We start from the raw sequence: 13,882 nt of genomic DNA, 5'->3' as shown, positions 1-13,882 counted from the left end.
TCCCACCTGCTCCCACCCCAGGAACTACTTCCATCTGCCCTACTTGGAGCGCAAGCCCTGCATCTACATCAAGAGCTGGTGGCCGGACCAGCGCCGCCGCCTCTACAATGCCAACATCATGGACCACATCGCAGACAAGCTGGTCAGGGCCAGGCCACGGCGGGGAGGGGAAAGGCGGAGGGCGTGTGCTTCAGAGGGCCTCGCCCAGCTTGGACAGCTCCCCTGCAACACACAAGTCCTGTCTGCCCGGCAGCATGCCGTGGGGTTGGGGGAGGAGCTGCAGAATGGCCCCAGGAGAACCTGTGTTCCTTTCCCCGCCCCAGTCCCAGGAGCGGTGGAGAGCCTGAGGGCTGCCCGGAGTGGAGTCTGGGAACCCTGGCCCATCCAGCCCCGGGTTTCCCTGGAGGTGACTGGCCAACCCCTCTGTCTCTGGCCTGCACTCCCCCACCCCCTGCATCTAGCCCTGAGTTCTGTCCGACCCCTGTGGGTCCACCAGGACCACAGACTCAGGGCCCAGAGGTGGCTTCTTCCTTCAGGTTCTGAAAACAGAACCTGGAAAATTTGGGTTTCCTTGTGATGGCGAGACAGTCCAGAGATGGCACTTGTGGGAGGTCCTAGGGCGCTAGCGCCTCATCCCCCTGATGAATGGGGGAGACGTTTGGGGAGGCTGAGGGGGGCTGTGCTCACACTCCTGGTTCACAGGAAGAAGGCCTGAATGATGTGCAGGAGATGATCAAAACGGAAAAGTCCTACCCTGAGCGTCGACTGCGGGGCGTCCTGGAGGAGCTGAGCCGTGGCTGCTAGTAAGTGGCAGAGCTGCCAGTGTGGGGTCAGAAGTGGGGGTTTTCAGAGAAGGAGGTATCTGCAGGCCTCCTGCTGGCGGGTGGGCTCTGCTAAGCCCTGCTTCTCCCCCTCCCAGCCGTTTCCTCTCCCTCGCGGACAAGGACCAGGGCCACTGGTCCTGCACCAGGCTGGACCGGGAGCGCCTCAAGTCCTGCATGCGGGAGCTGGTGAGGATGCGGCTGGACCGCACCGGGGATGGAGGGAGGGTCTGGAGGTGAAAAGGGAACCCGAGGTGGGGGACATCTGTCTCTGAGGTCACAGCCCCCAGGGCCAGACCCTCCATCACGCGTCACGACCTGAGCCCCACTTACACCCCGACCCCGGCAGGAGAGCATGGGGCAGCAGGCCAAGACCCTGCGGGCACAGGTGAAGAGGCACACGGTGCAGGACAAGCTGAGGCTGTGCCAGAACTTCCTGCACAAGCTGCGCTTCCTGGCAGACGAGGTGTGCCCCCTGCCAGCCCCAAACCAGAGTGACCCAAGGTGGCGGGAGGGGGGCTGCACAGGAGGGGTTGGGCCAGACCATCCAGGAGGCCTCTCCTGCTCTGACAGCCGTTGGGGGACAGGAGGGACCAAGCCTTTCACCCTGCCCCGTGTTCTTCCCGCTGGATGGGTGGGAGGAGAAGGAAGACCCGGCGCCGGGGTCCTTTCTTCTGTGGGTTCAGGCCTGGCCAAGAGGCAGGATCCCTCCCTTACTGGGCCCCCACCCCGCCCCCACCCCAGCCTCAGCACAGCATCCCCGACGTCTTTATCTGGATGATGAGCAACCACAAGCGCATCGCCTACGCCCGGGTGCCCTCCAAGGACCTGCTCTTCTCCATCGTGGAGGAGGAGCTGGGCAAGGACTGCGCCAAGGTCAAGACGCTCTTCCTCAAGGTGCCGGAAGGGGAGCAAGATTGGGGGCGGAGGGGCTGGGGTCTGCGCTTTCTCATAGGGGTCAACCTCCCCTTGGAGGGAGCAGTACCCCCACCCCCGGGTCTGGCTGGCCTGAGCTGACGGGGTGCTCAGAGAAGAGCTGGAGAGAATAGGAAAGGGGTGGGGGGTCCCCCCCGCCCATGCCCCTCTGCACTGTGTTCCGCACCACACAGCCCAGCGGGACGGCTGCGGAGGGCAGGGGACCCTCTTCCCATAGCCTCCTCCAGCCTCCCGCCCCTTCCTCACCCCGTGAGCTCCGGCAGCTGACCCTGCGCCCCCCCCCCGCCAGCTGCCAGGGAAGCGGGGCTTCGGCTCGGCCGGCTGGACGGTGCAGGCCAAGCTGGAGCTCTACCTGTGGCTGGGCCTCAGCAAGCAGCGCAAGGACTTTCTGTGCGGCCTGCCCTGCGGCTTCGAGGAGGTCAAGGTGGCCCAGGGCCCGGGCCTGCACGCCTTCCCACCCATCAGCCTGGTCTACACCAGTGAGTGAGGACCCCCGGGCCTGGGCGGGAGGGCACCGGCGGGTGGCCTGTTCCCCGAGCCTCAGCCTGCTCCCCCCACAGAGAAGCAGGCCTTCCAACTCCGCGCCCACATGTACCAGGCGCGCAGCCTCTTTGCCGCCGACAGCAGCGGTCTCTCGGACCCCTTCGCCCGTGTCTTCTTCATCAACCAGAGTCAGTGTACAGAGGTGAGGGCCCCGGGGAGGAGGGCGTGGCTCTGGCTTTGAGAGCCCTGGAGGGGGCCTGTGAGCCTCTGGGATCTGGAGAAACAGACCAACCAGTACCCCAGATCCTTAGAGGGAAGCCTGGCAGATAACTGCAGGCCCAGGCCACACAGAAGACAGGGAAGACATTGGCGGGGGGCTGGGAGAGAGGGTCAGGATCAGACCTCATATCAGCCTTCGTTTTAAGATTCCCAGAAGAGTCAGGGAACGTGGCACTCCTGCTCCCGCGTCCCCTGGAGACCACAGCGACTGGGGGTGACTCCTCTTCTGGTGTTGCCCACCCACCATCACTTACCTGTGCCACCCACCCCCCATGCTGCAGGTGCTGAATGAGACCCTGTGCCCCACCTGGGACCAGATGCTGGTGTTCGACAACCTGGAGCTCTATGGTGAAGCTCATGAGTTGCGGGACGACCCCCCCATCATTGTCATCGAAATCTACGACCAGGACGCCATGGTATGGGTGGGCCCTGGCACCAGGGACCACGCCTCCTCCCCCGCACTCCACCTGCGTTAGCGGCCACCTCCACAGCCCACCCCCAGAGCCCCTTGGCCAGGGGGCTTGCCAGGGAAGCTGGGAGTCTGGGCTGCTGACCAGTCCCTCCAGGAGACCCCGGGTGTCTCCTGCCCCGTCACTGCAGCCTGACCCCTTCCCGATGCTGTGGGCCTCTGGGGCCTCAGGGAGGAGACAGGCCAGGGCGTCCCACCTCCCGGCACAGACAGACCAAGCTCAGACCCAGATGTGCCAGGAAAGCCTGCTGTCCCCAGCCTTCCCCCATTCGAGGGGCCCCCCCACCCCTGCCCACACCTACCACAGTCACTAACAGCCTCATAGCTTTCCATGGGAGCTCTGGAGTAAAGGAGTGGAGGGTTAGGGTGACCCCTCCAGAGCTGGGGAGCCACTTACTACAAGCCACCTCAGCTACTGGGGTGCCCTGAGTGAGCTCTGCACTAGAGGTAGGAGCAGCTATTTCTAGTCCTGAGTCCTGCATCTGCCATTCATTGCCAGCATGTCCTGGAGCTAGCCCGAGACTTGGTTTCCCCCATCTGTAAAATGGGGCGATCACACCTGCAACTACATGGGGCCATGGTGAGGACTGAATGAGATCCCAGGTGTGACCATGTTTGGTCAGTTCAAGCACCAAGAGGCCACCTTGGCTGTTTGTCGCATCAGGGCAAAGCTGACTTCATAGGCCGGACCTTTGCCAAGCCCCTGGTGAAGATGGCCGACGAGGCCTACTGCCCGCCCCGCTTCCCGCCCCAGCTCGAGTACTACCAGATCTACTGCGGCAACGCCACGGCCGGGGACCTGCTGGCCGCCTTCGAGCTGCTGCAGGTGGGGCTGCTGGAAGGAGGGGGCTGGGCCAGGGGCCTTTCTCCTCCCCATCCTGCTGTGAGGCCAGTCGGACAGGAAGCTGGGGGTGAGGTTCTTGGGGAGCTGGGCTGTTCAGCCTTCCCTGTCTCCCCAGATCACATGCCAGATAACTCATGGGGAGAGAGAGCCCTCTCCCCGGGCTCCCCAGGGTGTGACAGTATGTCCCCCACTCCCCAGATTGGACCAGCAGGGAAGGCCGACCTGCCGCCCATCAATGGCCCAGTGGACATGGACCGAGGTCCCATCATGCCTGTGCCTGTGGGCATCCGGCCTGTGCTCAGCAAGTACCGGATAGAGGTGTGTGAGGACTCCATCCGGCCCCTCCCAGCCCTGCCCCGAACAGGCCCTGCTGTGCTCTGCTCCCTGGCCCCCAGCACTCTGGCTCCCTGAGGGTCGTAGGCATGCATTACACTGTTGGCATCAAACGCCAGGGGTCTTCAGCAACCTCAGGCCACGCTCCGTGTTTCAAATAAGGACACTGAAGGCCCAGGAGGGGAAGTGACTGGCCCAAGGTCACACCCAGGGGCCAGTAGCAGACCCAGGCTCGCGGCCGTCCGACGCCTGCCCCTTTTGCACTGAGTCACACTGCCACGGTCCAGGACCCTTCCCGGCCCTCCCATCTGGCCCCCACACCCACCCTCACCCCACAGCGCCTTCAGGACACCCGCCCCTCCTTGGCTCTCCCAGCCCTGCCCCTCCTGACGCACGGTCCACCCACAGCCCGGTTCCTCCTCAGGTGGCCCTGCCCGCCGGCAGCGGGTGCCCTTGACTGAGGGCACCAGCTCCCCCCACCGCCCCCCCCAACGCAGGTGCTGTTCTGGGGCCTGCGGGACCTGAAGCGGGTGAACCTGGCCCAGGTGGACCGGCCGCGGGTAGACATCGAGTGCGCAGGGAAGGGGGTGCAGTCGTCCCTGATCCACAATTACAAGAAGAACCCCAACTTCAACACCCTCGTCAAGTACTTTGAAGTGGTGAGTGTGGGCCGGGACCTGCCCGGGCAGAGCTGGGTGCCTCTGTCGCTTCTCTGAGCTCAGGGTCCCTGCCCCACCCCCAGGACCTCCCGGAGAACGAGCTCCTGCACCCGCCCTTGAACATCCGCGTGGTGGACTGCCGGGCCTTCGGCCGCTACACCCTGGTCGGCTCCCACACCGTCAGCTCCCTGCGGCGCTTCATCTACAGGCCCCCCGACCGCTCAGCCCCCAGCTGGAACACCTCGGGTATGGCGCTCCTGAGGCCCAGGGCAGGGCCTCGGGCTCTCAGTGCGGCCCGCCTGCTTTCCTCCTGGGGCCATCCCTAAGTGGGCGGGGGAGGCCAGGAGGGAGGTCCCGCCCTGGGGGCCAAGGAAGGCTGCCCAGGATGGCCCCAAGCTCTAGCGCCAGAACGGCCAGAGCCCAGGGGTCCTTAGAGGGCCTGAGGGCAGATGGCTTCCTCAGCCGGTTCCTGGAGAAGACCCAGGCCCCCCCCACCCCGTCCCAACCCCCCCATTCCCCCGCCCCGCGGCCCCCACTGTGTCACTCAGCACACCTCACCCTCCTCTCCGGCTCACCTCCTCCCTCGCCTTATGCCCTCTTTTCTCCCTCAACTGTCGAATCCCTCCCTCTCCCTCGGAAAGCTCTAGAATCAGCTTTAGGCCTCTGGTCCTTCCAGCCACCCCTGACTCTCACTGTTACTCCTGCTCCTCCTTGTCTGTCTGTCCATCTCTCTGTCCAGGCGGGCTCCTCCAGGGCCGCCGTGTGCCGTACAGCGGGGGCCCCTCCTCTCACCCCACAGGGGAGGTCGTGGTGAGCATGGAGCCGGAGGTGCCCGTCAAGAAGCTGGAGACCATGGTGAAGCTGGATGCGGTAAGGCGCCTGGGGTCGGCCCCACGCTGGCTGGGGACGTGCAACTGCGGGTGGCGCTTTCCCAGAGCCGGGCCACCCCACACCCAAGGCGACCCATTAAGTCACTCCTCCTTTGGCGGGCGATGGGCCAGGGCTAACCCTGACTGCATATGCACGCAGCCCCATCCTGTACCGTCCCGGAAGGCGAGACTCTCAATTCTGCGTGTGTGCGTGTGCACGTGTGCGTGAACACGTGGTACACACGTATGAGAAACAGAGAGAGCAGTAACCGTGTGAAGTAACAGCCTGCAATTATTTTTATTCCAACAAGCGACACCATAGGCACTGGATTCCTTGTGCAAACACCAGAGTTCTTTCCAGAGGGTCCCGGGTTTTCCCTCCCAGCCATTTACAAACAACTATCCCAAGGCATAGGTTGGGGCCGGGTTTCCAGGTGGAAGCACCTTATTCCTCCTGGCTTTGGGGCTGGGGCTCTTTGTCTGCCAGAGGGAGACCTGTCACCTGGGTGTTCCGATGCGGACATGGCGTCAGCAGGGGACGGCGGGATGGAGGCTGGCCTGGAACAGGCCATCCTGAATCCAGACAGGACAGAGGGGCGGGAGGCAGGCTTCCTTCCCACCACATTCTCCAAATCCCGTTCCTGACTGCATGTGCTTCACACAGCCCAGGGCCGTCTCCTAGGCTCTGAGATCTGAGTCGGCTCTGAAAGGATCCTTCCTTACCTCATCATCCTGGTCCCCACAGAGTCCCAGCCAGCAGGCTGAGTTAGCACGAGGCACGGCTCATGGAAAAGGGGAGGAGTCGAGGCCCGGGGCCTGGCCTGCAGGCCTGGGATGGCACTGCCAGGGACTCTGGGGCTACACCTGGAGATGCCACATCCCCCTCGGCTCCCAGCTTCCTGAGCTCCTCCCTGAGAAGCCCGTTCCTCCTGGAGGCAGGGGCGGGGTAGGGAAGCCCCCTGGTTTCAGGCCATCGGTGAACCAAGAGGACGGCACAGACCTGAGCTGCCCCATCGTCCCACAGGCCCTGGACTCTGGTGGGACCCTTTTCACCAGGTTCCTCTTCAGTTGTATAATTTTGTGTCCACTTCCTTTTTAAGGCACTTGTCCTTCATCCAGCCAGCATTACTGACCTCCAGCCTCATGCCGTGACAGCCTCCCCTCTTGACTCTGACTGCTCAATACAGTCATCTGGGGAGTTTATAACTCTCCTGGTGCCCAGTTCCCCCATTTGGACTCAGTGGAGCCCTGCAACTGATGATTTTTAAAAGCCCCCGGTAATTCTAACGTGCAGCCAAGTTTGCAAACCACCACCCTGAAAGGTCTGAGGAAACATTTTCAAGGCAGACCTTCCACAGACCCAGAACTGGCCATGTGAGCACAGCGCTCACGACACAGGGAACATCCCTGCATGAGCTCCCTCTCCTCCACCCTCCCTGGCCGGCCGCTACCTACCACTTCCGGCCCCGGTGGCTAAGTCTGTCCCTGTCTCCTTGGTTCCTTTCTGCAGACTTCTGATGCCGTCATCAAGGTGGATGTGGTGAGTGTGGGGACCAGCCTGGGGGCTCTGGGGAGAGAAGACCCTATACTACATAGGGTATCAGGCCAAAGAAAACAGCATCAGGGACAGAGCCACCCCGTAGCCCCTGATATCCCGGCCACCTCACCCCTCCAAAGAGGCAGAGGGAGAGAGCTGTCTGGGCTGCAGGACCCCTGAGAGGCAATCCTGCCTTGGCTGGGGGCTCATGCTGGCAGGTCATGACCCTCTCTGGGCCGTGACATCCACTTCCATAAAACAAGGCCCTGCCCCTTCATGTCGGTAGCCCCACAGAGCCCCCTGGAGCCCAGGGCTTTCCTGAAGCAGATGGTCGGAATGAATGGGGGAACCCCGGATTGTTCAGGTCTCCGGGAATGGCCAGGGTGCGGGGATGTATGCAGGACTCTAGACCTAGCCAACCCTGCAGGCTGATGAGGAGAAAGAGAGGAAGAAGAAGAAGAAGAAGGGCAGCTCGGAAGAACCAGAGGAGGAGGAGCCAGATGAGACCATGCTGGACTGGTGGTCCAAGTACTTTGCCTCCATCGATACCATGAAAGAGGTGACGCCTTGGCCTGGGCAGGGGGCCGAGGAGGGACTGGGCTGGGAGGGGTGACCCCAGCTCCACATCAGACCCTCCTATCCATCTTCTTCCCCGCCCGCGCCAGAGCTGGCTCCCCGACTCCATCGACATGAGCTTGGGGCAGGCTGTCTCACAGCCTCGAAGTTCTAGCTCACCCTTTTCCAGGATGGAGGTCCAGTCTACCTTCCCTGCCTTGGTTTTCTCTAGCCCTCCTTCATTTCTTCCACAAATTCTCTTGAGTGTACATGATGAGTCAGACACCAACCTAGGGGCTACAGGAGCCAAAAGATAAGATTGGCTACCTGCCCTGAGTATTTACTGGACATGAGAAATGGACATGTAAGCAGATACACTACCATGTGATAACAAAGGCAATTCAGTGCCTGGCGGCATCAGGAAAGGCTTCACAGAGGAGGTGACCTTTGAGGAAGAGGAGAAATACATGCTCAGAGGCCAAAGGGAACAACAACTTCTCAGTAGTATTTGCACAGCTATTATTATTTTACATAATAACACCCAGCTGTTTTATTTTACATGCCTCCGTCACTGTGGCCGTGAAGTGTTCTTCCTCTATTGTGTGCACACGGGTTCTGTCTGCTGAGCCAGATTGCAAGTTCCAGAAAGCTCATGTCTCCTCTTCCTCGTTTGTCTCTCTCCACACTGCCCACCTAGCTCAGGGCACTCCTTGACTGACCGACTGACCAGGATGGACATGTGCCCATGGTTGTGTTTCCTCAACCAAGCTGATCCAGCCACATTCTCTCCCCAGGCCCTTTCTATGACCCGAGTTGTGTGTGATGTTTACCATCCATGTTAGAGCACAGGTTAAACTGCTGTAGCAAGTTAGATTGATGTGAACAAGAAGAAGGTTGGTATGGTGATTCAGTGGGGTCAGGGACCAAGACCCTGCCATCTTGTTACTGGCATCTGTGTGGTTAGAGATGGCTTGCCGTCACGTCCTAATACTAGTCCACGGGAAGGGTAAAGAGAAGAAGGGGACACATACTCCTTTCCTTTTAAGGGCCCAGCCTAGAAGCTGCACATATCACTTCAGCTCACACTGGCTAGAATCTAGTCCCATAGTCACCCTTAGCTGCAAGGGGGGCTGGGAAATGTAATCTTTAGCTAGGTAGCTGTGTGCCAAAAACTTTTAGAGAGCAGAAGAGCAGATAACTGGGGGACACCTAGTAGTATCTTCTCCTACCAACACCTCCTGGATTCAAGTTGGCCAGGCTGGAGCTCCAAGAGGCTGCCCATTGTCTCCTCGAGTCTATTCCTGTAATTTGCACAGGCTGCCACCAGGTGGCGGTGACACCTTGGGTGAAACCTGATGATTTAGTGTCCAGTGTGTAGTGACTGAAGAAAATAAGGCACATTTTCTTATTCAGTTTTCTACAATAAAATAATGATACCACTAAGAAGCAACATTAAAGAGCACATATTTTTCAATCATACACAATTAAAGAATAATAATCCCTAAGTACAGTTAAGTCACGTTGTACACATCATAAACTTTTTTTAACCCACTTAAGCACATCATGGGTTTGAAACCCAATGGAAAAGAGTTTCTAAATCTAAGCATTTAAGACTGGTCTGAGACCACAGCGTGGGTTCAACAAACCCCTCCCTAGGATACCCACCTTCCCTCCTCCTCACCTTATCTTTTGGCAGCAACTTCGACAGCAAGAGGCCTCAGGAATTGATTTGGAGGAGAAGGAGGAGATGGACAACACTGAGGGTGAGCTCTGGAGCCCTGGATCTCTGCCTCTCCCTCCCGGCCCCCCGGATGGTTGGCTCCCCTGCTTGTCACACCAGCTGCTTCTCTTTCCCCTTCCCATGGGCCCTCACAGCTGCAGCAGCCAACAGGCATCCCTGGGCACCAGAGAGCAGGCTGAGGCCCTTATCTAGAGTGGCTTTTACTCTGACCAGTTCAGCAGCCACAGTGAGGGACAGACATTTAGAGTCACAGAACATCAGAACTGGAAGGGAATCTCAGAGCTCACCCCATTCAGCATTTTCCAGACCTTTTCCATGGAACACTATTAATGGGTCTTCTGAAGGGAAAAGAGGGTTCTGGGGTCAAATGGGTTAAACAGGTCCCTTGGTGCAGGACTTCTCAGTGCCTTTAAGATACAAATGCTATTATAAATCTCTAAAAGGAAGACATAATAAAATATTTCCCCAGCTTATTTTACACACACACACACACACACACACACACACACACACATACATATCTTCTCTTTTAAAGCATTCCAAGAACACCTATACCTAGTGTTCCACTGAATGCTGTTTGGGAAATGCTGATACAGAACAATCCTCTTAATGTTAAAGACAAGTAGACTGAGGACAGAGAGCACAGTGAGCTGGCACCAGACCCAAGCTCCTTCCATGCCCCTCTCTGTCAAAGGGCACACAACAGTCTCTGCGCATTTCTGGCACACTGGTGCCCTGCTCCCGTGTGAGGCGGGCATGCCAGGCAGCATTGTCTGCATTTTCTACAGATGAGCACACAGAGACCTGCAAGTTCAATTAGCAAAGCGACAAAGCTGGGTCTCCAACCCAGGCCTTCCTGTCAGATCATTTCTGCCTCCTTGTCTGTTTCTGGCCAGGTCTGAAGGGGCCGATGAAGGGCAAGGACAAGGCAAGGGCTGCAAAGGAGGAGAAGAAGAAGAGAACCCAGAGCCCAGGCCCAGGCCAAGGGTCTGAGGCCCCTGAGAAGAAGAAATCCAAGATTGATGAACTCAAGGTGAGGGTCTGGGAGTAGACCTAGCCAGAAGGTAGGGTCACACCGGGGGCAAGACAGAGGCCAGTGGACCGGCCTCACCCCCTGACAGCCCGGCCTGGCTCAGGTGTACCCCAAGGAGCTGGAGTCAGAGTTTGACAGCTTCGAGGACTGGCTGCACACGTTCAACCTGCTTCGGGGCAAGACGGGGGACAACGAGGATGGCACAACTGAGGAGGAGCGCATCGTGGGCCGCTTCAAGGTCAGGCAGGGAGCACAAGTGGGCCCTAAGTCCTGAGCCCCCCCACCAGCTCTTCTCCCCACCCCAAGCCCGGGGCTGACAGCCAGGTGGAACTGTCAGCCAACCCGGTTGGTAAAGTATGAAAATACTTCCATGCTGATTGGTAAAGATCATTTGCCCTAAACCCACCTCCCCACTCCACCCCCCTCAGAGTTGCCCCCCCCACTGCAGCCACTCCCTCCAGAACCCCTGACTCTCTGTACCCCAGCAACTAAAGGGTTAAGGCCCCACCACAGCAGGGTGCAGACCCTCAGGGCTCTTGGCTATTTTGAATGCCACCCCTGCCTGTGCCATGGGAACTGCACCCTGACCCACGCTTGCCTCACCCCAGGGCTCCCTCTGCATGTACAAAGTGCCACTCCCAGAGGACGTGTCCCGGGAAGCCGGCTATGACCCCATCTATGGCATGTTCCAGGGCATCCCCAGCAATGACCCCATCAACGTGCTGGTCCGGGTCTACGTGGTCCGGGTGAGAGTCCCCTCACATCCTTTCCCCAGGCTCCCAGTCCTCCTGCCCAGAAAGGGCTGAAGCAGCTACAGACTGACAGCCCCCATCTGGAAGACACCAGGGAGGTCAGCTGGTCTAGTGCCATCCTTTATAGAGGAGGAAGCCAAGGCCCAGAGAGGGTCAGGGACTTGCCCAGGGTCACACAGCAAGTCTCTGGTCCGTGCTCCTGCCCCTCACTGTCATGGGACCATCAGGGAGAGGGGCGGGGACACTGGAAGATGAAGGTGCCCGGGCCCTGCTCAGGAGCACCCCTCCCATCCCAGGCCACAGACCTGCACCCCGCAGACATCAATGGCAAAGCCGACCCCTACATCGTCATCCGGCTAGGCAAGACTGACATCCGTGACAAGGAGAACTACATCTCCAAGCAGCTCAACCCCATCTTTGGGAAGTAAGGCCTCCTGGTGTCCCACTTCCACCTGCCCCGACTTCCCCAGAGCAGACCACCTCCTACTCCACCCTACCCCAGCCCAACCCTCAACCCTTCTCCCCACCCTGTCCCACAAGGTCCTTTGACATTGAGGCCTCCTTCCCCATGGAATCCTTGCTGACGGTAGCCGTATACGACTGGGATCTGGTAGGCACCGATGACCTCATTGGGGAAACCAAGATCGACCTGGAGAACCGCTTCTACAGCAAGCACCGTGCCACCTGTGGCATCGCCCAGACCTACTCCACGTGCGTGGGGCGGGGCGGGGCAGGGCGCACCTACTGCACCTTGACTCCAAAACCAAGATGCAGACCGTGGGATTTGGGAAGGTGGACACATTATGGTTTCTGTCGCAGCCAGGCCTCCACCCCGACAGGTTCTGGGCTTAGCCTTCAGGAGCCAGGACTGCAGATTCCAAGACAAGGAGAGAGACAGGGGATTCCAGGACAGAGGAAGCAGGATGAGGAGAGAAAAGCGGGCTGGGTGGAGAGGCAGAAGTGCGCTAGGAAGAGTGCGCTGAGGATCTGGCCGCCCTGTGCCACTGCCAGGCTGCGTGACCCTGGGCAAGCGCCTTAGCCTCTTGTGTTATCAGTTTCCTCAGGGAGTCTTTGAAGTTCCCTTAGAGGGGACACAGTGGCGGGGATGGTGCGGGCTGCCCTGGGGGAGACTGGATACTGAGCATGTGGGCCGGAGCCCAGGGCAGGAGGGATCAGCCTGCAGCGGCCCTGGTGTGTCAGCTGATCCTGGAGCGCAGGGCAGGGCTCACCTGCTGACCCGGAGCAACGGCCAACCTAAGGAAACCGGCCAGGACCATCTACCACCTGGGGATGGCCCAGCCACACCCTGAGCCCCACCCAACCCATGTGTCTCCTCCGACAGACACGGCTACAATATCTGGCGGGACCCCATGAAGCCCAGCCAGATCCTGACCCGCCTCTGCAAGGAGGGCAAAGTGGACGGCCCCCACTTCGGGCCCCCTGGGAGAGTGAAGGTGTCCAACCGCGTCTTCACAGGGCCCTCCGAGATCGAGGACGAGAACGGTAACAGGATGCTGACAAAGCTACGGGGGTGTCAGAGGCCAAGGAAGGACCCACGCTTCCCTGGGGTGGGACCACCCATCCGCTCATCACCCCAGTGTACCCCCTCCTGTCCGCCCAGCCTCCACCCTTTCTCCCCATCCCACACAGCGCTTGCCCACTTGTCCCCTTCACTCTCTCTCCCGGCATCCCTGGAGGGTAGGGAGGTTCTCCCCATTCTGCAGATGAGGAAACCGAGACCCAAAGGGTTTCAGTGACTTGCCCAAGGCCACTCAGTTCTTACAAGGCAGAGTGAGGGCATAGACCCAGGTCGGTCTGGCTCTCCCCACACTTTTGCCCCCCTGGCACCTCCCAGAGAATCAGCAGGTATCTCTGCCAGGAAACCAGTGCCAAACATCTTCAGGATGTGGGTTTTTCTCTTCCCTGACCTCATAGCCCAGAATTCTCTGGTCAAGTTCTCCCAAGCAGAGGAAACCCAAGGCCACAGACTTTCCTGGGCCCGTGAGGCAGCTGAGAGCTTGGAGAATCCACAGCCCCCTCTGAGCCTCAGTTTCCCAACAGTAAACTGGAGATGGGGCCTCCTTGTTCCCCTGAGTCCCTGGCCCAGCACAGGTCTCTTGTTCTGCTGAGCCCGTGTGTGAGCTCACCACCGGCACCCACAGGGCAGAGGAAGCCCACGGAAGAGCACGTGGCACTGTTGGCCCTGAGGTACTGGGAGGACATCCCCCGCGTGGGCTGCCGCCTGGTGCCAGAACACGTGGAGACGCGGCCGCTGCTCAACCCTGACAAGCCGGGCATCGAGCAGGTGACTGGCCTGGCCGGGATCAGAGGTTCTTTGGTATTCGGGGTCAGGGAGTCCCAACCTGGGTCCGTAAAAACAGATCCTCAGGCTATTCATTGCGTTCCCTTCATACGCACACACCATGGCCCTTCGCCATAACTTCCAGGGTTCGAGTCTTAACTTTGTGTGAGAATTACATCAGCTCAGATGGAGAACTAGGGTATCTCCCTCAGAAGCTGCCACTGGCTATTGGTGACGTCATAGGAACTGCTGGCATCCAAGGATGAAAA

General features: G+C 59.6%; 1 protein-coding gene across 3 annotated transcripts in view; it reads left to right on the top strand.

Annotated features, from left to right (window-relative positions):
- OTOF (otoferlin) overlaps positions 1-13,882 on the top strand; it is a 94,263-nt gene that overhangs the window by 75,426 nt on the left and 4,955 nt on the right. For 2 of the 3 annotated variants that reach the window (XM_007108422.4, XM_007108421.4), the window contains 23 exons: positions 22-142; positions 703-803; positions 920-1,010; positions 1,171-1,287; positions 1,566-1,718; positions 2,047-2,236; positions 2,318-2,442; positions 2,801-2,935; positions 3,653-3,814; positions 4,031-4,150; positions 4,663-4,824; positions 4,908-5,070; positions 5,624-5,694; positions 7,204-7,233; positions 7,658-7,789; positions 9,482-9,548; positions 10,423-10,559; positions 10,663-10,797; positions 11,168-11,305; positions 11,608-11,735; positions 11,852-12,022; positions 12,654-12,814; positions 13,474-13,616. In XM_007108422.4, coding sequence (XP_007108484.1) covers positions 22-142; positions 703-803; positions 920-1,010; positions 1,171-1,287; positions 1,566-1,718; positions 2,047-2,236; positions 2,318-2,442; positions 2,801-2,935; positions 3,653-3,814; positions 4,031-4,150; positions 4,663-4,824; positions 4,908-5,070; positions 5,624-5,694; positions 7,204-7,233; positions 7,658-7,789; positions 9,482-9,548; positions 10,423-10,559; positions 10,663-10,797; positions 11,168-11,305; positions 11,608-11,735; positions 11,852-12,022; positions 12,654-12,814; positions 13,474-13,616 — 2,953 coding nt within the window. Of the gene's footprint in view, positions 1-21; positions 143-702; positions 804-919; positions 1,011-1,170; positions 1,288-1,565; positions 1,719-2,046; positions 2,237-2,317; positions 2,443-2,800; positions 2,936-3,652; positions 3,815-4,030; positions 4,151-4,662; positions 4,825-4,907; positions 5,071-5,563; positions 5,695-7,203; positions 7,234-7,657; positions 7,790-9,481; positions 9,549-10,422; positions 10,560-10,662; positions 10,798-11,167; positions 11,306-11,607; positions 11,736-11,851; positions 12,023-12,653; positions 12,815-13,473; positions 13,617-13,882 lie in introns of all 3 variants that reach the window. The other variant, XM_007108420.4, reaches the window with a different exon arrangement.

Source organism: Physeter macrocephalus, chromosome 12 (assembly GCF_002837175.3).
Source record: "Physeter macrocephalus isolate SW-GA chromosome 12, ASM283717v5, whole genome shotgun sequence".
Lineage (NCBI taxonomy): Eukaryota > Metazoa > Chordata > Mammalia > Artiodactyla > Physeteridae > Physeter > Physeter macrocephalus.
The sequence above is the reverse complement of the archived record's forward strand: the minus strand, read 5'-3'. Positions and strand labels throughout refer to the sequence as shown.